The sequence below is a fragment of the Cherax quadricarinatus genome, chromosome 6 (assembly GCF_038502225.1).
Source record: "Cherax quadricarinatus isolate ZL_2023a chromosome 6, ASM3850222v1, whole genome shotgun sequence".
NCBI classification, from domain to species: Eukaryota; Metazoa; Arthropoda; class Malacostraca; order Decapoda; family Parastacidae; genus Cherax; species Cherax quadricarinatus.
In genome coordinates this window covers 14,630,475-14,655,396 of record NC_091297.1, presented here as the reverse complement: position 1 = coordinate 14,655,396, position 24,922 = coordinate 14,630,475, and the positions used below count along the sequence as shown (strand labels likewise).

The following is a 24,922-nucleotide window of genomic DNA, read 5'->3' as shown; positions in this document are numbered from 1 at the left end:
CACACCCACCCACATCTACTCATGTATTTATCCAACCTATTTTTAAAGCTGAACATTAAAATGGTATAAAATACCGACAGATTGTTAGGTAAGACACATATGCAACAGTCAGGTATCCTATTTTTAAAGCTACACAACGTTCTGGCCTCTATAACGGTACTTGGGAGTTTGTTCCACTCATCCACAACTCTATTACCAAACCAGTACTTTCCTATATCCTTCCTGAATCTGAATTTTTCCAACTTAAAACCATTGCTGCGAGTCCTGTCTAGGCTAGATATTTTCAGCACACTATTTACATCCCCTTTATTTATTCCTGTCTTCCATTTATACACCTCAATCATATCCCCCCTAATTCTACGTCTTTCTAGAGAGTGCAGTTTCAGGGCCCTTAGTCTATCCTCATAGGGAAGGTTTCTGATACATGGGATCATCTTTGTCATCCTCCTTTGTACATTTTCCAGAGAATTTATATCCATTCTGTAATACGGTGACCAAAACTGTGCAGCATAATCTAAATGAGGCCTAACCAAGGATGTATAGAGTTGAAGAACAACCTGAGGACTCCTATTATTTATGCTTCTTGATATGAAGCCAAGGATTCTATTAGCTTTATTGCGAACACTTATGCACTGTTGTCTTGGTTTCAGATTACTGCTAACCAGAACTCCTAAATCTTTTTCGCAATCCGTAATATTAAGATCTACATTATTTAGTTTATATGTGGCATGGTTATTGTCCTGTCCAACATTTAGAACTTTGCATTTGTCTATATTAAACTGCATCTGCCACTTCTCCGACCACTGCATCAGTCTATTCAAATCTTCCTGGAGTGCTCGAATGTCCTCGTCAGAATGAATTCGACGGCCTATTTTGGTGTCATCGGCAAACTTGCCGATGTCGCTCTTTATGCCCTCATCTATGTCGTTTATGTAGATTGTGAACAGCAGGGGGCCCAACACTGACCCCTGTGGAACACCGCTCGTGACACTTCCCCACTCTGATTTCTCCCCATTTATGCAAACTCTCTGCTGCCTATTTGTCAACCATGCCTCTATCCAGGAAAAAATTTCTCCTCCTATTCCATGTGCTTTAATTTTCCTCAATAGTCTCTGATGTGGGACCCTGTCAAAAGCCTTACTGAAGTCCATATACACAATATCATATTCATTACCATGATCTACCTCCTCAAATACCTTAGTGAAAAAAGTTAATAAATTCGTAAGGCAGGAACGCCCCTTTGTAAAACCATGCTGAGATTCGTTGATTAATTTATGCTTTTCAAGATGGCTACGAAGATGAGGTAATCAGTCCCTCAACCTAGGAGTAGGTGCGAACAGCACCATAGTCGTGGAGATAACCTCATCTTCTGTATATAGTTCTACTGTCTTCAAGTTATGTCCTAGAATTTGTATTGATAAAGCCACTGGATGGCGAAACGTCTACAATAAAGATACCCAGATGTTGCACATGTGTCTTAATTTCATCAAGACCCGGTGGCCCGGTGGCCTGGTGGCTAAAGCTCCCGCTTCACACACGGAGGGCCCGGGTTCGATTCCCGGCGGGTGGAAACATTTCGACACGTTTCCTTACACCTATTGTCCTGTTCACCTAGCAGCAAATAGGTACCTGGGTGTTAGTCGACTGGTGTGGGTCGCATCCTGGGGGACAAGATTAAGGACCCCAATGAAAATAAGTTAGACAGTCCTCGATGACGCACTGACTTTCTTGGGTTATCCTGGGTGGCTAACCCTCCGGGGTTAAAAATCCGAACGAAATCTTATCTTATCTTATCTTAAGACGGGATAGCACTAACAGACTCAGTGGAAGCACTTAACATCAACCCAAGCACTTATTGACACAGCAGAAGCTCTTAACAACTTACTAGCAACATTAACGATACAGTAAAAGCAATTACCGACAAAGTAGAAGCACTTAACGAAGTTCAGTGGAAAACAAACGTGAAAAGCCAGACAATACATAATATGACACAATACTGAAAATATACCAGGACGCCACAGACAAACTTGTACCAACAAGGAAGAATGGGAGTACAAAGAACAAATAAGGAATGCAGTAAACTGAGAGGGAATACAAAGAATATGGAAGGGATACAAAGAACAGAGTGAAATACAATGAAAAGAGATCACTTGAGCGCTTTCAAGAGGGAGCAAGACAAATAACTAAAGTCAGTACCTGATCAGCCAGGCTGTGGTTTATGCACTGGATTACATAACAACAGTAACTGCCTGGTTAATCAGGCTTTGATCCACCGGAAGGCCCGGTCATGGACTGGGCCACGTGGGCGTTAACCCCCGGAATACCCTCCAGGTAGACACCAGGCAGGTTGGCAAATGATCAGAATAAAGGAACATGGAAAACATACAGAAGTAGGAGGACTGGAGTCAGGTGAACTTGTTAGATGACTGACTGACCTGAACCTGTTAGGTGAGTGCTGGCCGCTACGGATCTTGGTGAGCATGGCTTCAGGGCTGTTGACCTCGCACCAGATCTGACCGAAGTTGAGGAAGAAGAGTTGATCATGACTCAGGTTGACAAAGGGCATTGTTACTGTCTCCTCGTTGTTCTTCCTCCAGTTCTGGTACGCCTACACCATCACCATTAACAGCAGCAGCAGCAGCAGCAGCAGGAAAATAAAATAAAAAGAATGTACACCAGAAATATGATTTCCTTTGCAATTCCTTTCGAAAAAATTCTAACTCACGACTCATACACACACACACACACACACACACACACACACACACACACACACACACACACACACACACACACACACACACACACACACACACACACACACACACACACACACACACACACACACACACACACACACACACACACACTTTCTAAACATTATTACATATAAAGATAATCAATACTACTTTACTAGGAAACACAACTGTGTTCTGATGTTAACTTATTTTTCAATATAAGATGAGTATTAAGCTTGAGTAGACATCAGTGAATGAGCAAGACACATGTGCAACAGTTGGGTATCTTTGTTGTTGAAACGTTTCGCCTACACAGTAGACTTCTTCAGTTACATACAGAGGAGAATAAATATGAAAACAGCGGCAGTAGTGGCGAGGCAAAGTTGATATAATCAATCCATCAACCTTGATGGAGTTCCTGAGGTGGTCAGTCCCTCAGCCTGTAGAAGTGTTCATAGACCATAGTTCATAGTTCAGCCACGCTACTGCCACTGTCTTCATATTTATTCTCCTGTGTATGTGATTGAAGAAGTCTACCGTGCAGGCGAAACCTTTCAACTATAAAGATACCCAGCTGCTGCACACCTGTCTTGACTGTCTTATATATCAATTTTTCATCGTTAAACAACGGTGAAATTACCTGTGTCCTGTCCTCTGAAGGTTGCTCTCACCCCCCCCCACAATCAATCATGTTTCCTCAACTCCCACTCACTCTCCCCAACTCCCACTCTTCCTTTCCTTTCACCCAGCCTCCCTCTGTCTCCCCACCACATCCCATTCTACCTTACTCCCTCTTCCCCCCCTCCCTCTCTCCGTTCCGTCTCCTTTCCTTCTCCTTCGCTCACCTTTCTCCCTTTTCCTCCTCTCTTTCCCTTTCTCTCCCACCTCTCTCTTTCTCACCCTCCCTCCCCTACACCTTTCCTTTCTCACTTCAGTTCCTAGGCACGAAGACTTTCTTTACACCTCTGCTGTCCTCTTCCTCTTTGAGGTAAACAAAATATACCTGTGTGTTAGCTGACTCTCTAGGTGGTATCCACGAAACAAGTTTGTCTAGGTTCCAGTCTTGCTGGAATATCACATCTTATGTAAGAAAAACTCTCCAGTCCTGTGAGTAAGAAACTCCAGTACCTGGAAGTATTTAGGTGTTGGGTGAGAAATGTCCTGGTACCTACTAATGTTATAAAGAACTTTCCCCTGGCCTCCCTGTTACTGTGCCCTTCCATTATATTACAGTTCTTTCTTTCCCTCGGCTAGTAACGTGCAGTTCTGGTCACCTGTCCAGCCCGGAAGAAGATTGTCTCTCCATGTTTGTGGTCGTGGTTAGTACTTGCATGCAATATATTTCTTCATGTGTATCGACGTGTAAACCACTTTTTCTACTAATCTTTGCTAATCTGTTCATCACTGATCTGAACTATGAGTGTGTCTGCACCACTTCTTAATGAAGTCTCGCTTGCATGCTTTATTGGACGTGTTCTCCGTGTTATTAGTGCCATTACTCGTGCTTGAGTAGAACTCAGACTGTCTCCAAGAACTCAGACTGTCTCCAAGAACTCAGAGTGTCTCCAAGAACTCAGAGTGTCTCCAAGAACTCAGACTGTCTCCAAGAACTCAGAGTGTCTCCAAGAACTCAGATTGTCTCCAAGAACTCAGATTGTCTCCAAGAACTCAGATTGTCTCCAAGAACTCAGCCACTCTCATACACATGAGAACACGGTGCTACGGTTAATGTTTCTGTTTAGTTCAGATATAACCATGAAGAAGAAAATCAGAGAGAGCACAGTGATCGTTCACCACAGGGGAGGCCTGGTCAAGGACTGGGCCATGGGGGCGCTGACCCCGAACACCCTCTAGACAGCAGTGAAATACTGTTTAGAGTATTTATTTCTGGTCGTCTCTGATTGTTGTCTATTGTTCACTGGGTCAGATTTGGTAAAAGTTTGAAGTTGGGATATTCCGTGTGCAGGCATTTTATGTGACCGATGATCACAGTTGTCCAGGGCTTTTGTAAAGTTTTGCTTGTCTTCTGGCGAGTCCAAGACAGCGTTGTAGAGACAGGTTGTTGTTGTTGTTGCCGCAGCCGCTGTCGTCGTGGTCACTGCTGTTGTTCTTTTAGCTTTTTGTTGTTATCGTCGTCACAGTTGTCGCTGCTGCTGGGGTTTTAGTCGTTGCAGTATCTCTGGCAGTGTTTCACGCCCGTACTGCGTGACCAGGGGTGGATTGTGCACCGTAAGTGGAACTGGTATCACAGGTGGGGGAAGGGAGGAGTGGTGGGAGAGGGGGCAGTGGGATGGGGGAGGGAAGATATAAGGAAAGAGGTATAAACATTGAGAGGGAAGAGTGTACTGTGGTGCGACTGTCAACATCCTGCTGTGATGAAACAATAGATGTGCAAATTCTCTCTCTAAACTCTTGTTTGTTCACTCTTATTTCCCCCCCCCCTCTCTCTCTCTCTCTCTCTCTCTCCTTATTTAATGCCTCCCTCCCCCCCTCCCTCCCATCCACCATCCCTCCCTCCTTCACCCCTTCCATCCTACCTCCCTTCCTCTTCTTAAAATACTGGTTCTCTTCTTCCTTGTCCTTCTTCAATCTTTCCTTCTATTTCTTCCTTTCTACTCTTTAGTCCGTCCTTCACTCTCTACCTCCCTCTATTTCTCCCTCCTTTTCAATCCCCCCCTCCGTTACACCCTCCCTGATCTTCTTTAATCCCTCACCTTGCCAGCCTAGCTGGACACGTGGTCAGTACCTGGCTGGACACGTGGTCAGTACCTGGCTGGACACGTGGTCAGTACCTGGCTGGACACGTGATCAGTACCTGGCTGGACACGTGGTTAGTACCTGACTGGACACGTGGTCAGTACCTGGCTGGACACGTGGTCAACACCTGGCTGGACACGTGGTCAGTACCTGGTTGGGAACGTGGTCAGTACCTGGCTGAGAACGTGGTCAGTACCTGGTAGGAGATCTTGATGCCAGCGTTGTCAGCGATGTTCTCACCCAGTGTGTTCACGGGGTTGATCTTCAGACCTACGTCATCCACCTTGTACTCTCCATACTGGTCTGTGGAGACCAACACTTGTCAATCACTTAGTCTCTGAGATCAGAACCTGTCAATCTCCTAGTAGGTTTTCAAGGACTAGCACCTGTCAGTCTCCTAGTTGGTCTTCAAGGACTAGCACCTGTCAGTCTCCTAGTTGGTCTTCAAGGACTAGCACCTGTCAGTCTCCTAGTAGGTCTTCAAGGACTAGCACCTGTCAGTCTCCTAGTTGGTCTTCAAGGACTAGCACCTGTCAGTTTCCTAGTTGGTCTTCAAGGACTAGCACCTGTCAGTCTCCTAGTTGGTCTTCAAGGACTAGCACCTGTCAGTCTCCTAGTTGGTCTTCAAGGACTAGCACCTGTCAGTCTCCTAGTTGGTCTTCAAGGACTAGCACCTGTCAGTCTCCTAGTAGGTCTTCAAAGACTAGCACCTGTCAGTCTCCTAGTAGGTCTTCAAAGACTAGCACCTGTCAGTCTCCTAGTAGGTCTTCAAAGACTAGCACCTGTCAGTCTCCTAGTAGGTCTTCAAAGACTAGCACCTGTTAGTCTTCTAGTAGGTCTTCAAAGACTAGCACCTGTCAGTCTCCTAGTAGGTCTTCAAAGACTAGCACCTGTCAGTCTCCTAGTTGGTCTTCAAAGACTAGTACCTGTCAGTCTCCTAGTTGGTCTTCAAGGACTAGTTGGACTAGTTGGGGCTTCCCGTCCATACTTCTGTTTATTCATTGACAGTCGTTCATTACGACGTAATTTGAATTAAAAAAAAGGATAATTAACAAAAGAGGTCACTTTATAGCCTAGGCATTAAATGATGATATATAAGAAGGTACTTGGTGTGTGTTGCGCAAAGAGGGACTCACTTATTTGAAAGAGAGTTCACAAACACGAGCGTTCTTACTAATAAAACTCCCGGGCAAAGTTTAGTTTGGAAATAATGGCAGAATTACCGACAAAATGACAGGTAAATGGACATAGATGCAGGTAAAGTGGCATTTTATTGTGGCAACGTTTCGCTTTCTAGGAGCTTTGACAAGCCGGCCTGACAAAGCTCCTGGAGAGCGAAACGTTGCCACAACACAATGTCACATTAGTTGCATCTGTGTCCATTTACCAAACAAAGTTTAGTTTGCCGCAAATTCTTCCACGAGCAACAAAGTCCAGCACTCTACACAAGACAACTGACCGAGTGACCTTATTGTGGCCCTAAAACTGGGTGGAATGACCCACATGTGGGAGACTATCTCTAAAGTTAACTGACCCAACATGCAGACCATCTCTAAGACTGACTGACTGACCCAGCATGCAGGAGGCTCGCTGGTAGAACTTGGAGACGTCATCTGGGGTCCACCACTGCTGAAGGTTGCCGTTCTTGTCAAACTGTCTCCCTCGGTCGTCGAAGCCGTGAGTGATCTCGTGGCCGATGACGACACCGATGCCGCCGTAGTTGAGAGAACGAGGGAAGGCAGGGTGATAGAATGGAGGCTGCAGGATGCCTGCTGGGAACACTGAAGGAGGGAGGAAGTCAGGTAGGCAGAGAGGGAAGAAGTGCAAAATTCAGTGGAAGAGAGAGAAAGGTATGCAAATACTGAAGGAAGGACAGAAGAGGAGAAATAAGAGAGGCGAAGGCAGAAACAGGCAGGAGCCAGAGGGACTGTAAGATAGAGGTAAGTAGAAATGGAAGGGACAGAAACAAAGGGGTCAGAGATAGAAGGGGGACACAGAGACAGGCAGACGGAGGAGGCACACAGGGAGAAGCACAGGAGTCCACAAATACTGCCACAAAGGGTAACAATAACAAAAATAATTTCGAGGTTACTCTACAGCAAACACTGCTATAACAACATGCTGAAGTCACTTATATCTTCCATAATATATTCTAATATTTAATTATTAGCTGAAATTAACTGGACACGCCTAGAACCTCGCCTAAGTTTAAAAGTAATATAATAAATTTTAAGGTCTTAACAGATGATTCTATGATGAGAAACATTCCTCATTTATTTATGAGTATTTTAGTTAGTAAACTTGTGTGAGAGACGGGGAGGTAGATTGTACTGTGTGGGGGGTGAAGATGAGTTGGTGAGGCAGATAGGTGACTGACCGATCATGTTCTTGGACCTGCTGTAGTAGGCGTTGACGACGGCGGGGGAGGTGACCCAGGCGGTGCGGTTGACGGGGATGGCCAGAAGGTTATGGTTGGTGCGCGCGTGGAACTGCAACATCTTGATCACGTTCTCGAAGTGCGTGTCGGGGTTGAAGCTCAGCTGAGAGGGAGAGAGAGTGGTAGTGTGAGAGGGAGAGTAGTAGTGTTAGAGGGAGAGAGAGTGGTAGTGTGAGAAGGAGAGTGGTAGTATTAGAGGGAGAGAGTCAGGGAAAATGCCCTGCGTCCCTGTCATAGGGCCGGATTCACTGAGATACCATTGCAGGGCAGGATGCACTGAGCCTCTGCTATAAGCTTAACAGTATTTCCGTTTACAAATTTAGGAGGCATCATTTAAGGTGCTTTTGAACGGGTCATCATAAGATTAACACCTAACACCTGATACTTCCTGTCGTGTAAATTAGCAGCAACAACAAAGTAGAGCAGAGGTACAGGGACCATGGGAAGACAATGATTTGGTGAAGGAAGGAAGGCCAAGAAAGGCTAGACACAGATGGAAGAGGCTCGGGGAAGGATTGAAAGGAGAGAGTAAAGGGTGCAAGGGCCAAAGTAGAGGGTATGAGGAGAATAGAGTATAAGGCAAGAGGTGGTCTCGTCACAGTGATGTCGCAAGCTATGTCAAGCTTATCACATCACTAGCTTTTAAGTTGCTGCGTTCCTTGGAAGGCAGAAGGGAAGGTCAGACGGCACCCTTTTGTCTAACTCTAACTTGGAGATGAGAGGCGTTTTCGTATATAGCTGGAGAGAAGAAGTTAGCCTTTGGTGGAGGTAGAATCTTTGGGGGAAGAAGCCAGTGTCAATTGGAGGCCAGATCTCCGACCATTCCAGACACTGGTTTTCACGGGAGAGCTTCAGAATGCTTCTTCTAATCGGCTTCATACTGTCAACACTGGTGTATGTAAACCTCGAAGGTGATGCTGTGCCTCACCTCGAGGGTGATGCTGTGCCTCACCTCGAGGGTGATGCTGTGCCTCACCTCGAGGGTGATGCTGTGCCTCACCTCGAGGGTGATGCTGTGCCTCACCTCGAGGGTGATGCTGTGCCTCACCTCGAGGGTGATACTGTGCCTCACCTCGAGGGTGATACTGTGCCTCACCTCGAGGGTGATACTGTGCCTCACCTCAGAGTAGATGGTATCCATATAAGTGTTGTTGAGAAGGTACTCAGGATATCCCACGTTTTTGATGATGGTATCGACTTTCTCCTGGGCTACAGAGCGAGTCTCCTGGTTCATCCAGTGGGCCTCCTCCAGAGCGTCCTTGAAGGAGTCACGGATGAGGGAGATCATTTCGTGTGTCTGTCAGGACCAGGGAAGACAAGATCAACAATAAACAACTCGTATGGGTTAATTAATGAGTGCTGGAGGTTTTTAAATACGTACACACACACATTTATACATACATATATATATATATATATATATATATATATATATATATATATATATATATATATATATATATATATATATATATATATATATATAATGTCGTGCCGAATAGGTAAAATTAGTCAATTAGCAAGAACTCATTTAAAATTAAGTCTTTTCTAAAACTTTCTCTTATACGTTTAAAAATATATGTTTTCATTTATGGTAATGTAAAAATCAATAATTTTGTACCAAAAGAGCCTTAGAAAACTTACCTAACCTTATTATAAGAAGCGCAATTTAATTTAGCCTAATCCAACTAAATATAGTTTAGATAAGTTTACAATAATTTAATAATAAACAAACACAATGGAATATGTTTTTTTTTCGTTATATTCAGAATTTTTTTTTTTGCGAAATTATTGCATACACAAATTTTCGCTTGCCTTATTCGGCAAGAAAAGCGTTGCTATTTAAACCAAAATTGTAAGTTTTACCCATTCGACCGGTGTGTTGAATATATATATTCACCATACCGGCCGTCTCCCACTGAGGCAGGGTGACCCAAAAAAGAAGAAACCCTTCCATCATCACTCACTCCATCACTGTCTTGCAAGAGGAGGACCTATACTACAGTTCGAAACTGCAAATATCCCCACCCTTCCTTCAGAGTCCTGGCACTGTACTTCCCATCTCCAGGACTCAACTTTAGCTAACAGATTTTCCTGAGTCCCTTCATAAATATTATTTTTCTGACACTCCAGCAGCTCGTCAAGTCATAAGAACCACTTGCTTCCATTCATTTCTTTTTACGAGACTTGCTGGACGTCGAAGCCCCTTGCATACAAAACCTTCTTTAACCCTCTCTCCAACCTTTCCTAGGACGACCCCTACCCTGTTTTCCATTCGCTACGGATTTATATGCCCTCCAAGTCATTCGATTTTGTTTCACCTTCTCTAAATGTCCGAACCACCTCAACAGCCCCTCCTCAGCCCTCTGCATAATACTTTTAGTAATCCTTCTCACATCTAATCTTCAAACTACTAATTCTCTGCATAAAATTTACACCACACAATGCTCTCAGACACATCTAAACTACTTCCAGTCTCCTCCTCGCTGCAACGTTCACAACACTATACTCTCATATATTTCCTCCCTTTCGTTTCAATGGATAACGTTCTTTGCCTCCACAAACTCCTCAGAGCTCCATCCACCTTTTTTTCTCTCATTTCTATGGTTCATCTTGTCTTTCATAGACCCATCTGCTGACAAGTCCATAATAACATAAGAAACAATACTGCAACAGGCCTACTGACCCATGCAAAGCAGGTCCATGCCACCCCCCGGTCTTGAACAATGACCACCTAATCAGGTCACTTCCACTTAAGGAAGGAGCACGGCACCAGACCTGGTAGCCCAAGCTATTCAGGTCCAACTCACCCACACCCACTCATGTATGACGGTACTCGGGAGTTTGTTCCACTCATCCACAACTCTATTACCAAACCAGTGCTTTCCTACATCCTTCCTGAATCTGAACTTTTCCAAATTGAAACCATTGCTTCGAGTCCTGTCTTGGCTTGATATTTTCAGCACGCTATTTACATCCCCTTTATTTATTCCTGTTTTCCATTTATACACCTCAATCATATCCCCCCTAATTCTACGCCTTTCTAGAGAGTGCGGATTCAGGGCCCTCAGTCTATCCTCATAGGGAAGATTTCTGATACATGGGATCAACTTTGTCATCCTCCTCTGTACGTTTTCCAGTGCATTTATATCCATTCAGTAATATGGTGACCAGAACTGAGCAGCATAATTTAAATGAGGCCTAACCATGGATATATAGATTTGAAGAACAACCTGACGACTTCTATTATTTATACTTCTTGATATGAAGCCAAGAATTCTGTTAGCTTTATTGCGAACACTAATGCACTGTTATTTTGGTTTTAGATTACTGCTAACCATAACACTATTCAGTTTATAAGTGGCATGGTTATTGTCCTATCCAATATTTGTCTGTATTAAACTGCATCTGCCACTTCTCCGACCATTGCATCAGTCTATTCAAATCTTCCTGGAGTGCACTAATGTCCTCAATAGAATGAATTGGACGGCCTATTTTGGTGTCATCAGCAAATTTGCATATGTCACTATTTATTCCTTCATCTATATCGTTTATGTACATTGTGAACAACAAGGGGCCCAACACTGGCCCCTGTGGAATACCGCTTGTGACTTGCCCCCATTCTGATTTCTCCCCATTTATGCAAACTCTCTGCTGTCTATTTGTCAGCCATGCCTCTACCCAGGAAAAAATCTCTCCTCCTATTCCGTGTGCCTTAAGTTTCCTCAAAAGTCTTTGATGTGGAACTATCGAAAGCCTTACTGAAGTCCATATACACAATATCATATTCATTACCATGATCTATCTCATCAAACACCTTAGCGAGAAAAGTTAGCAAATTCGTAAGACAGGAACGCCCCTTTGTAAAACCAAATATCTGAACACATTCATTTCCATTCACTTCCTCCATAATCCCTCCTGCTAATCTTTTATTACCTATTTTTTTTGTTATCCTCATTACCTTGGTGTTTCCTATCTTCACTTTCAGCTTCCCTCTTTTACACACCCTCGCAAATTCGTCCACCAGCCTTTGTAACTTCTCTTCAGGATCTCCCAGAAGCACAGTGTCATCGGCAAAAAGAAACTGTTGCAACACTCACTTTGTATTAGATTCTTTATTACCCAATCTCACACGTCTCCCAAACACCCCAGCATTTACTTCTCTTATAATCCCTAAGACCTACTTTTACTGGAAAATAATCTCCCTCCTTCATATATAATCTAACCTGAGCCTCACTGTATATATGTATGCATATATATATATATATATATATATATATATATATATATATATATATATATATATATATATATATATATATATATATATATATATATATATAGAGAGAGAGAGAGAGAGAGAGAGAGAGAGAGAGAGAACTCACATCGTTCTTGCTGGCCTCCGGAAAGTAACGCTTCACAAACATGGCACCAACAACGTAGCCCAGGTTACCAGTAACGTAAGTCACACATGACCGCCACCTGCAACACCAACACAGCTCAGGTACACGGCAAGTACAGGGAAAGTACACGACAAGTACAGGGGAAGTACACGGCAAGTACAGAGGAAGGGAAAGGCAAGGGGGGTAATAGGGAAAGGGCCAAGGGCAGGGGAAAGAAAAGGGAAGTGGGGGAAGTCGGGGGGTCCCAAAAGGAAAAAGTACAGGGGAGACGGGAAGACGGGGGAAGACAGGGAAGAAAAGGGGTAAAAGGGGTTTTAACAGGGGAAAGAAACAGGGAAGTAAAAGGGGAACGGGGGGAGAAAAAGGGAAGACAGGGAGAGTAAGGGGGCAAAAAGGGGGAAGAAAAGGGGAAGAAAAAGGAAGACTGGGGAAGGTAAAAGGGGAAGAAAAAGGGAAGTGGGGGGAAGACTGGGGAAGGGCCGGGGGAAGAAAAGGGAAGACGGGGAAAGGGCCTAGGAAGAAAAGGGAAGGGCAATTGGGGTGGAAAAGGGGAAGGGGGGGTAGTAAAAGGGGAAGACTGGGGTAGACAGGGAAGAAAAAGGAAGTGCGGGGAAGACGGGGGAAGTAAAAAGGGAAGACAGGGGGGTAAAAAGGGAAGACAGTTTTAGGGGAAGTACAGGTGAGTACACGGGAAATACAGGTGAGTACACGGGAAGTACAGGTGAGTACACGGGAAGTACACCGGAAGTACAGGTGAGTGCACGGGAAGTACACGGGAAGCACACAGGAAGTACAGGTGAGTACACGGGAAATACACCGGAAGTACAGGTGAGTACACGGGAAGTACACCGGAAGTACAGGTGAGTACACAGGAAGTACACCGGAAGTACAGGTGAGTGCACGGGAAGTACAGGTGAGTACACGGGAAGTACACTGGAAGCACAGGTGAGTGCACGGGAAGTACACGGGAAGCACACAGGAAGTACAGGTGAGTACACCGGAAGTACAGGTGAGTACACGGGAAGTGCACCGGAAGCACAGGTGAGTGCACGGGAAGTACACCGGAAGTATAGGTGAGTGCACGGGAAGTACACGGGAAGCACACAGAAAGTACAGGTGAGTACACGGGAAATACACCGGAAGTACAGGTGAGTACACGGGAAGTACACCGGAAGTACAGGTGAGTACACAGGAAGTACACCGGAAGTACAGGTGAATGCACGGGAAGTACAGGTGAGTACACGGGAAGTACACCGGAAGCACAGGTGAGTGCACGGGAAGTACACGAGAAGCACACAGGAAGTACAGGTGAGTACACGGGAAGTGCACCGGAAGCACAGGTGAGTGCACGGGAAGTACACCGGAAGTACAGGTGAGTACACGGGAAGTACGCCGGAAGTACAGGTGAGTGCACGGGAAGCACAGGTGAGTACACGGGAAGTACAGGTGAGCACACGGGAAGTACAGGTGAGTACACGGGAAGTACAGGTGAGTACACCGGAAGTACAGGTGAGTACACGGGAAGAACACCGGAAGTACAGGTGAGTACACGGGAAGTACAGGTGAGTACACGGAAAGTACAGGTGAGTACACGGGAAGTACAGGTGAGTACACGGGAAGTACAGGTGAGTACACGGGAAGTACAGGTGAGTACACGGGAAGTACATGTGAGTACACGGGAAGTACAGGCGATTACACGGGAAGTACAGGTGAGTACACGGGAAGTACAGGTGAGAACACGGGAAGTACAGGTGAGTACACAGGAAGTACAGGTGAGTACACGGGAAGTACAGGTGAGTACTCAGGAAGTACAGGTGAGTACACAGGAAGTACAGGTGAGTACACAGGAAGTACACGGGAAATACACGGGAACTATAGGTGAGTACACAGGAAGTATACGGGAAGTACACAGGAAGTACAAGTGAGTACACAGGAAGTACAAGTGAGTACACAGGAAGTACAAGTGAGTACACAGGAAGTACAGGTGAGTACACAGGAAGTACACGGGAAGTACAGGTGAGTACACAGGAAGTACAGGTGAGTACATGGGAAGTACAGGTGAGTACACGGGAAGTACAGGTGAGTACACGGGAAGTACAGGTGAGTACACAGAAAGTACAGGTCAGTACACGGGAAGTACAGGTGAGTACACAGGAAGTACACGGGAAGTACACGGGAAGTACACGGGAAGTACAGGTGAGTACACAGGAAGTACAGGTGAGTACACGGGAAGTACAGGTGAGTACACAGGAAGTACACGGGAAGTACACGGGAAATACAGGTGAGTACACAGGAAGTACACGGGAAGTACAGGTGAGTACACAGGAAGTAAAGGTGAGTACACGGGAAGTACAGGTGAGTACACAGGAAGTACACGGGAAGTACACGGGAAATACAGGTGAGTACACAGGAAGTACACGGGAAGTACACGGAAGTACACGGGAAGTACACGGGAAGTACACGGGAAGTACAGGTGAGTACACGGGAAGTACAGGTGAGTACACAGGAAGTACACGGGAAGTACAGGTGAGTACACGGGAAGTACAGGTGAGTACACGGGAAGTACAGGTGAGTACACAGGAAGTACACGGGAAGTACACGGGAAGTACAGGTGAGTACACAGGAAGTACAGGTGAGTACACGGGAAGTACAGGTGTGTACATAGGAAGTACACGGGAAGTACACGGGAAATACAGGTGAGTACACAGGAAGTACAGGGGAAGTACAAGGGAAGTACAGGGGAAGTACAAGGGAAGTACAGGGGAAGTACAAGGGAAGTACAAGGGAAGTACAGGGGAAGTACAGGGGAAGTACAAGGGAAGTACAAGGGAAGTACAAGGGAAGTACAGGGGAAGTACACGGAAGTTCACGGGAACTACACGGGAAGTACACGGGAAGTACACGGAAGTACACGGGAAGTACACGGAAGTACACGGAAGTACACGGGAAGTACACGGGAAGTACACGGGAAGTACAGGTGAGTACACGGGAAGTACACGGGAAGTACACGGGAAGTACACGGAAGTACACGGGAAGTACACAGGAAGTACACGGGAAGTACACGGAAGTACACGGGAAGTACACGGAAGTACACGGGAAGTACACAGGAAGTACACGGGAAGTACACGGGAAGTACACGGAAGTACACAGGAAGTACACGGGAAGTACACGGGAAGTACACAGGAAGTACACGGGAAGTACACGGGAAGTACACGGGAAGTACACGGGAAGTACACGGAAGTACACAGGAAGTACACAGGAAGTACACGGGAAGTACAGGTGAGTACACAGGAAGTACACGGGAAGTACACGGGAAGTACACGGGAAGTACGCAGGAAGTACACGGGAAGTACACGGGAAGTACACGGGAAGTACACGGGAAGTACACGGGAAGTACAGGTGAGGTACTGATAGATTAAATAACAAAGTTTTTAATGGGGGTCATAAGACAATAAAACTTTTGTAAAAAGAAAAAAGTCTATCAGCCTGAAATGATAGACTTCAGTAGAGTTATAAAGGACATCACCAAGGCCTATCTTGTGAACTCTCGGCCTAGCCAATAAAACCCCAGCCTACCGGCCTACTTACCGCTCTGGCTGACTATTGCGACCAAAGAGAACCTTGATATAAGTCTGCTTCACCTGGATGAATTTCTCGCTCAGGTTACTGATGCGGTTCTTCACGAACCGCCATAACAGGTAGTTACTGATGGTTCTGTAGGTAAACATTAATAATAATAATAATAATAATAATAATAATAATAATAATAATAATAATAATAATAATAATATTATTATTATTATTATTATTATTATTATTATTATTATTATTATTATTATTATTATTATTATTATAATTTTTATTATTGGTAGTAGCAGAATTAGAAACTAGTAATAGTGACTCACGAATTCGTAATGACATGATTGCAAACAAACCATACCACGGGTGGGGTTAGAACCCGTGGTCAGAGAGTCTCAAAACTCCATACCGTAGTAGTAATAGTACTAATAAATAACAAAAAAGGCACAATACCGTGACTGGAACGATACACAAATAACCCGCACATAGAAGAGAGAAGCTTATGACGACGTTTCGGTCCGACTTGGACCATTTACGAAGTCACACTAACCAGAAGTAGAGCAGGACGGGTATTTATAGGCGGGAATTGGTAGTGGAAGTAGTAGTAGTAGTAGTAGTAGTAGTAGTAGTGGCGAAGGTGGAAGGAAGTAGTGGTGGGGAAGTAAGGAGGAGGAGCCAGTCAAATACTAAGAGAGGGGAGCACTGCAAGGGAGCTAGGTGCCCACAGAGGGAGAGCAAGAACACAGAGGTGGGGGGGGGGTAAATAATAAAATAAATAATGAAGGAACAAGGCAGAGGAAACAAAGACAACCCAGAAAAGAAAAAGGAAAGAGGAAAAGGGAAGAGGGAGAAGAAGAAATAGGAGGAATCAGGTTAAGTCACGGGTGTTCTGAAGTTTGGAGCATTTTACAATGTAGTGGGAGAGGAAGGCATCTACAGAGACGAAGCCAGGACTAAGATTCATACAAGGAAAGTTGTGTATTAGGGAGGATTCAACAAGACGGCGACTGTTAAAGTTGAAAGAAGGGAAGACAGCTTTAGCAGAAGACCAGTCTATAGGATGGCTGTGATCTCTGACGTGACAGAAAAGAGCATTGTTAGTGTCGGCAAGCCTAACACTATTTTTGTGCTCTCTAAGTCTGTCAGAAAGAGATCGACCAGTTTCCTCAAAATACTGAAGAGGACAGGAGGAGGAAGACAATAGAGTAGACACCAGGAACATCAGTAGAGGGAGGAGAGGTATGAACTAGATTGGTGCGAAGAGTGTTTGTCTGGCGAAAAGTAAGCTTGATGTCTTAGGAACGGAGAGAGTTGTTGAGGTTAGAAAGACCGGAAATATAGGGAAGGCAGAGGACAGGAGAGTTCCCTGAAGTAGAGAGTTTGGGAGAGAAGAAATTACGTTTAGCACGTGAGAGGGCAGAGTCTATGAAATGGGAAGGGTAGCCAAGACGGGAAAACGAATTATGAAGAGTGAAAATTTCTGATTAAAGGAACTGAGGATCACAAATGCGGAGAGCACGGAGAAAGAGGGAGATAAGAACACTTTTCTTGACAGAGGAAGCATGATAAGAAAAGTAGTGAATGTACATGTCACTGTAAATAGGTTTGCGGTAAACGGAAAAGGCAAAACCTGTATCTGAGCGGTGGACATGAACATCAGGGAAAAGAAGCAAGGAATTAGACTCCTATTCAGCTTTAAACTTAATGGAAGGGACAAGATTATTAAGAGCTTTAAGAAAAGGTTGGAAGAGACTAGAGTCATGAGGCCACAGAGCAAAGATGTCATCCACTTCTAGTTAGTGTGACTTTGTAAATGGTCCAAGTCGGACCGAAACGTCGTCGTAAGCTCTTTTCTTCCATGTGCGGGTTATTTGTGTATAGTACCATTAATAGAAGCAATAGTAGTGATAGTAGTAATAGCAGTGATAACAGTAGAAGTAATAGCAGTGGTAGTAGTAGTAGTAGTAGTAGTAGTAGTAGTAGTAGTAGTAGTAGTAGTAGTAGTAGTAGTAGTAGTAGTAGTAGTAGTAGTAGTAGTAGTAATAATAGTAGTAGTAGTAATAGTTGCAACAACATTAGTATAAGTAACAATGGTATTAGTCAATATTTACACCACATATAACCACGTAAAATATAGGTATCTGAGGTGCACGTAGCTAGTCAGACTTCTGTTTACTACAAGAGTTTGTGGTCACCTTATTCTAACTCTTCATCACAGCCAGAAATAAAAGAAAACAGAGTATGTATCAGAGAAGGTGGGAAATATATAACACGTGATATCTCTGTTTTACAAGTGAGATCAATGAATATAGAATGATCGTTTCTCAAATATTAAAGCTTGTAATAAAGATAAATAGTGTTGTAATAAAGCTTCATAGTGTTGTATAAAGCTTCATAGTGTTGTAATAAAGCTTCATAATGTTGTAATAAGGCTTTATAGTGTTGTAATAAGGCTTTATAGTGTTGTAATAAGGCTTTATAGTGTTGTAATAAGGATTTATAGTGTTGTAATAAGGCTTTATAGTGTTGTAATAAGGCTTTAGAGTGTTGTAATAAAGCTTAATAGTGTTGTAATAAAGCTTTATAGTGTTGTAATAAGGCTTTAGTGTTGTAATAAAGCTTCATAATGTTGTAATAAGGCTTTATAGTGTTGCAATAAAGCTTCATAGTGTTGTAATAAAGCTTCATAATGTTGTAATAAAGCTTCATAATGTTGTAATAAGGCTTTATAGTGTTGTAATAAAGCTTCATAATGTTGTAATAAAGCTTCATAATGTTGTAATAAAGCTTCATAATGTTGTAATAAGGCTTCATAATGTTGTAATAAAGCTTCATAATGTTGTAATAAAGCTTCATAATGTTGTAATAAAGCTTCATAGTGTTGTAATAAAGCTTCATAATGTTGTAATAAGGCTTTATAGTGTTGTAATAAAGCTTCATAGTGTTGTAATAAAGCTTCATAATGTTGTAATAAAGCTTCATAGTGTTGTAATAAGGCTTTATAGTGTTGTAATAAAGCTTCATAATGTTGTAATAAAGCTTCATAATGTTGTAATAAGGCTTTATAGCGTTGTAATAAAGCTTAATAGTGTTGTAATAAAGCTTCATAATGTTGTAATAAAGCTTCATAATGTCGCAATAAAGCTTCATAGTCTTGTAATAAAGCTTCATAGTGTTGTAATAAAGTTTCATAATGTTGTAATAAAGCTTCATAGTGTTGTAATAAAGCTTCATAGTGTTGTAATAAAGCTTCATAGTGTTGTAATAAAGCTTAATAGTGTTGTAATAAAGCTTCATAATGTTGTAATAAGGCTTTATAGCGTTGTAATAAAGCTTAATAGTGTTGTAATAAAGCTTCATAATGTTGTAATAAAGCTTCATAGTGTTGTAATAAAGCTTCATAGTGTTGTAATAAAGCTTCATAGTGTTGTAATAAAGCTTCATAATGTTGTAATAAGGCTTTATAGTGTTGTAATAAAGCTTCATAGTGTTGTAATAAAGCTTCATAATGTTGTAATAAAGCTTCATAATGTTGTAATAAAGCTTCATAATGTTGTAATAAAGCTTCATAATGTTGTAATAAAGCTTCATAATGTTGTAAAAAAGCTTCATAATGTTGTAATAAAGCTTCATAATGTTGTAATAAAGCTTCATAGTGTTGTAATAAAGCTTCATAATGTTGCAATAAAGCTTCATAATGTTGTAATAAAGCTTCATAATGTTGTAATAAAGCTTCATAATGTTGTAATAAAGCTTCATAATGTTGTAATAAAGCTTCATAGTGTTGTAATAAAGCTTCATAATGTTGTAATAAAGCTTCATAGTGTTGTAATAAAGCTTCATAATGTTGTAATAAAGCTTCATAATGTTGTAATAAAGCTTCATAATGTTGTAATAAAGCTTCATAATGTTGTAATAAAGCTTCATAATGTTGTAATAAAGCTTCATAGTGTTGTAATAAAGTTTCATAATGTAATAAAGCTTCATAGTGTTGTAATGTTCATAGTAATAAAGCTTCATAGTGTTGTAATAAAGCTTCATAATGTAATAAAGCTTCATAGTGTTGTAATAAAGCTTCATAATGTTGTAATAAAGCTTCATAGTGTTGTAATAAAGCTTCATAATGTTGTAATAAAGCTTCATAGTGTTGTAATAAAGCTTCATAGTGTTGTAATAAAGCTTCATAGTGTTGTAATAAAGCTTCATAGTGTTGTAATAAAGCTTCATAATGTTGTAATAAAGCTTCATAATGTTGTAATAAAGCTTCATAGTGTTGTAATAAAGCTTCATAGTGTTGTAATAAAGCTTCATAATGTTGTAATAAAGCTTCATAATGTTGTAATAAAGCTTCATAGTGTTGTAATAAAGCTTCATAATGTTGTAATAAAGCTTCATAATGTTGTAATAAAGCTTCATAATGTTGTAATAAAGCTTCATAATGTTGTAATAAAGCTTCATAATGTTGTAATAAAGCTTCATAGTGTTGTAATAAAGCTTCATAATGTTGTAATAAAGCTTCATAATGTTGTAATAAAGCTTCATAATGTTGTAATAAAGCTTCATAGTGTTGTAATAAAGCTTCATAATGTTGTAATAAAGCTTCATAATGTTGTAATAAAGCTTCATAGTGTTGTAATAAAGCTTCATAGTGTTGTAATAAAGCTTCATAATGTAATAAAGATTCATAGTGTTGTAATAAAGCTTCATAATGTAATAAAGCTTCATAGTGTTGTAATAAAGCTTCATAATGTAATAAAGCTTCATAGTGTTGTAATAAAGCTTCATAATGTAATAAAGCTTCATAGTGTTGTAATAAAGCTTCATAATGTAATAAAGCTTCATAGTGTTGTAATAAAGCTTCATAATGTAACAAAGCTTCATAGTGTTGTAATAAAGCTTCATAATGTTGTAATAAAGCTTCATAATGTTGTAATAAAGCTTCATAGTGTTGTAATAAAGCTTCATAGTGTTGTAATAAAGCTTCATAATGTTGTAATAAAGCTTCATAATGTTGTAATAAAGCTTCATAATGTTGTAATAAAGCTTCATAGTGTTGTAATAAAGCTTCATAATGTTGTAATAAAGCTTCATAATGTTGTAATAAAGCTTCATAGTGTTGTAATAAAGCTTCATAGTGTTGTAATAAAGCTTCAAAATGTAATAAAGCTTCATAGTGTTGTAATAAAGTTTCATAATGTAATAAAGCTTCATAGTGTTGTAATAAAGCTTCATAATGTAATAAAGCTTCATAGTGTTGTAATAAAGTTTCATAATGTAATAAAGCTTCATAGTGTTGTAATAAAGCTTCATAATGTAATAAAGCTTCATAGTGTTGTAATAAAGTTTCATAATGTAATAAAGCTTCATAGTGTTGTAATAAAGCTTCATAATGTAATAAAGCTTCATAGTGTTGTAATAAAGTTTCATAATGTAATAAAGCTTCATAGTGTTGTAATAAAGCTTCATAATGTAATAAAGCTTCATAGTGTTGTAATAAAGCTTCATAGTGTTGTAATAAAGCTTCATAATGTTGTAATAAAGTTTCATAGTGTTGTAATAAAGCTTCATAATGTTGTAATAAAGCTTCATAATGTTGTAATAAAGGTTCATAATGTTGTAATAAAGCTTCATAGTGTTGTAATAAAGCTTCATAGTGTTGTAATAAAGCTTCATAATGTTGTAATAAAGCTTCATAATGTTGTAATAAAGCTTCATAATGTTGTAATAAAGCTTCATAGTGTTGTAATAAAGCTTCATAATGTTGTAATAAAGCTTCATAATGTTGTAATAAAGCTTCATAGTGTTGTAATAAAGCTTCATAGTGTTGTAATAAAGCTTCATAATGTAATAAAGCTTCATAGTGTTGTAATAAAACTTCATAATGTAATAAAGCTTCATAGTGTTGTAATAAAGCTTCATAATGTAATAAAGCTTCATAGTTTTGTAATAAAGCTTCATAATGTAATAAAGCTTCATTGTGTTGTAATAAAGCTTCATAGTGTTGTAATAAAGCTTCATAATGTAATAAAGCTTCATAGTGTTGTAATAAAGCTTCATAATGTAATAAAGCTTCATAGTGTTGTAATAAAGCTTCATAATGTTGTAATAAAGCTTCATAGTGTTGTAATAAAGCTTCATAGTGTTGTAATAAAGCTTCATAATGTAATAAAGCTTCATAGTGTTGTAATAAAGCTTCATAATGTAATAAAGCTTCATAGTGTTGTAATAAAGCTTCATAATGTTGTAATAAAGCTTCATAATGTTGTAATAAAGCTTCATAGTGTTGTAATAAAGCTTCATATTGTTGTAATAAAGCTTCATTGTGTTGTAATAAAGCTTCATAATGTAATAAAGCTTCATAGTGTTGTAATAAAGCTTCATAGTGTTGTAATAAAGCTTCATAATGTTGTAATAAAGCTTCATAGTGTTGTAATAAAGCTTCATAGTGTTGTAATAAAGCTTCATTGTGTTGTAATAAAGCTTCATAATGTAATAAAGCTTCATAGTGTTGTAATAAAGCTTCATAATGTAATAAAGCTTCATAATGTTGTAATAAAGCTTCATAGTGTTGTAATAAAGCTTCATAATGTAATAAAGCTTCATAGTGTTGTAATAAAGCTTCATAGTGTTGTAATAAAGCTTCATAGTGTTGTAATAAAGCTTCATAATGTAATAAAGCTTCATAGTGTTGTAATAAAGCTTCATAATGTAATAAAGCTTCATAGTGTTGTAATAAAGCTTCATAATGTTGTAATAAAGCTTCATAATGTAATAAAGCTTCATAGTGTTTTAATAAAGCTTCATAGTGTTGTAATAAAGCTTCATAGTGTTGTAATAAAGCTTCATAATGTAATAAAGCTTCATAGTGTTGTAATAAAGCTTCATAATGTAATAAAGCTTCATAGTGTTGTAATAAAGCTTCATAGTGTTGTAATAAAGCTTCATAATGTAATAAAGCTTCATAGTGTTGTAATAAAGCTTCATAATGTAATAAAGCTTCATAGTGTTGTAATAAAGCTTCATAGTGTTGTAATAAAGGTTCATAATGTAATAAAGCTTCATAGTGTTGTAATAAAGCTTCATAGTGTCGTAATAAAGCTTCATAGTGTCGTAATAAAGCTTCATAGTGTCGTAATAAAGCTTCATAGTGTCGTAATAAAGCTTCATAGTGTCGTAATAAAGCTTCATAGTGTCGTAATAAAGCTTCATAGTGTCGTAATAAAGCTTCATAGTGTCGTAATAAAGCTTCATAGTGTCGTAATAAAGACGTGATCCATCAGTGTACATGATCACCAACAAAACTGTAAGTGGGTAACTACGTCATTTTTCACACAACTTGTATAGAACACATTGGAAGACTGCTAAAACAATTCTAACAAACAGGTATATAACCGTACCTCTTCTTGGCTCATGACTTTATTGCAAACTTATTCTATGCTTTAATATGGCCAAATTATTTGCAAAAAGTAAATTATACAATATGTTTTAATATCTGGCTGTGAAAGGTCAGGGAGAAAGAAATATTCACGTTTTAAATGTTAGCAAGACTGAAGTGTAATATGCAGAATTATTAAATATTATCTCTCAGTCCACTGCAGGATGCGAACCTATAAACTCTATCAAAATACATAGTACTGAAAGCACTGTGTCGTTTGATAGTGTGCGCAGATTCGAATCCTGCCGCTGACTGAGAAATAATTTTTTTTTTCAAATTATTTGAAAAAGCAAATTTAAGTATATTAAAATTCGTACGACTCAAAGCCTGATAAGTATTTCATAGCTGCAATGCATCATGAACCTCGCAACATGATTTAAATGTATCAGAATTAATTCTTTTTAAAGTTCTCCCTCAAAAAAGAAAATTATTTTTCGTATACAACAAATGAAGTTATTTCCACCGTCTTACTCCCTAACGAATAACGTCGTAAGTAGTGACGCAAATATTTAAGCTGATCTAAACTCTTAGAAGATCTTATACTGTCACGCAGTGCCACACATTGTCACGCAGTGCCACACATTGTCACGCAGTGCCACACATTGTCACGCAGTGCCACACATTGTCACGCAGTGCCACACATTGTCACGCAGTGCCACACATTGTCACGCAGTGCCACACATTGTCACGCAGTGCCACACATTGTCACGCAGTGCCACATATTGTCACGCAGTGCCACACATTGTCACGCAGTGCCACACATTGTCACGCAGTGCCACACATTTTCACGCAGTGCCACACATTGTCACGCAGTGCCACATATTGTCACGCAGTGCCACACATTGTCACGCAGTGCCACACATTGTCACGCAGTGCCACACATTGTCACGCAGTGCCACACATTGTCACGCAGTGCCATACATTGTCACGCAGTGCCACACATTTTCACGCAATGCCACACATTGTCACGCAGTGCCACACATTGTCACGCAGTGCCACACATTTTCACGCAATGCCACACATTGTCACGCAATGCCACACATTGTCACGCAGTGCCACACATTGTCACGCAGTGCCACACATTGTCACGCAGTGCCATACATTGTCACGCAGTGCCACACATTTTCACGCAATGCCACACATTGTCACGCAGTGCCACACATTGTCACGCAGTGCCACACATTGTCACGGAGTGCCACACATTGTCACGCAGAGCCACACATTGTCACGCAGTGCCACACATTGTCACGCAGTGCCACACATTGTCACGCAGTGCCACACATTTTCACGCAGTGCCACACATTTTCACGCAGTGCCACACATTTTCACGCAATGCCACACATTGTCACGCAGTGCCACACATTGTCACGCAGTGCCACACATTGTCACGCAGTGCCACACATTTTCACGCAATGCCACACATTGTCACGCAGTGCCACACATTGTCACGCAGTGCCACACATTGTCACGCAGTGCCACACATTGTCACGCAGTGCCACACAGTGTCACGCAGTGCCACACATTGTCACGCAGTGCCACACATTGTCACGCAGTGCCACACATTGTCACGCAG

The 24,922-nt window shown here is 40.9% G+C and overlaps 1 protein-coding gene across 1 annotated transcript in view; it reads right to left on the bottom strand.

Annotated features, from left to right (window-relative positions):
• LOC128692346 (neprilysin-4) overlaps nucleotides 1-24,922 on the bottom strand; it is a 39,145-nt gene that overhangs the window by 5,587 nt on the left and 8,636 nt on the right. Inside the window, exons 2-8 of the mRNA XM_070080570.1 lie at nucleotides 15,924-16,049; nucleotides 12,318-12,414; nucleotides 9,053-9,229; nucleotides 7,873-8,035; nucleotides 7,067-7,276; nucleotides 5,692-5,798; nucleotides 2,436-2,608 (exon numbers count right to left, since the gene is read on the bottom strand). Coding sequence (XP_069936671.1) covers nucleotides 2,436-2,608; nucleotides 5,692-5,798; nucleotides 7,067-7,276; nucleotides 7,873-8,035; nucleotides 9,053-9,229; nucleotides 12,318-12,359 — 872 coding nt within the window. The 5' untranslated portion in view covers nucleotides 12,360-12,414; nucleotides 15,924-16,049. The remainder of the gene's footprint in view (nucleotides 1-2,435; nucleotides 2,609-5,691; nucleotides 5,799-7,066; nucleotides 7,277-7,872; nucleotides 8,036-9,052; nucleotides 9,230-12,317; nucleotides 12,415-15,923; nucleotides 16,050-24,922) is intronic.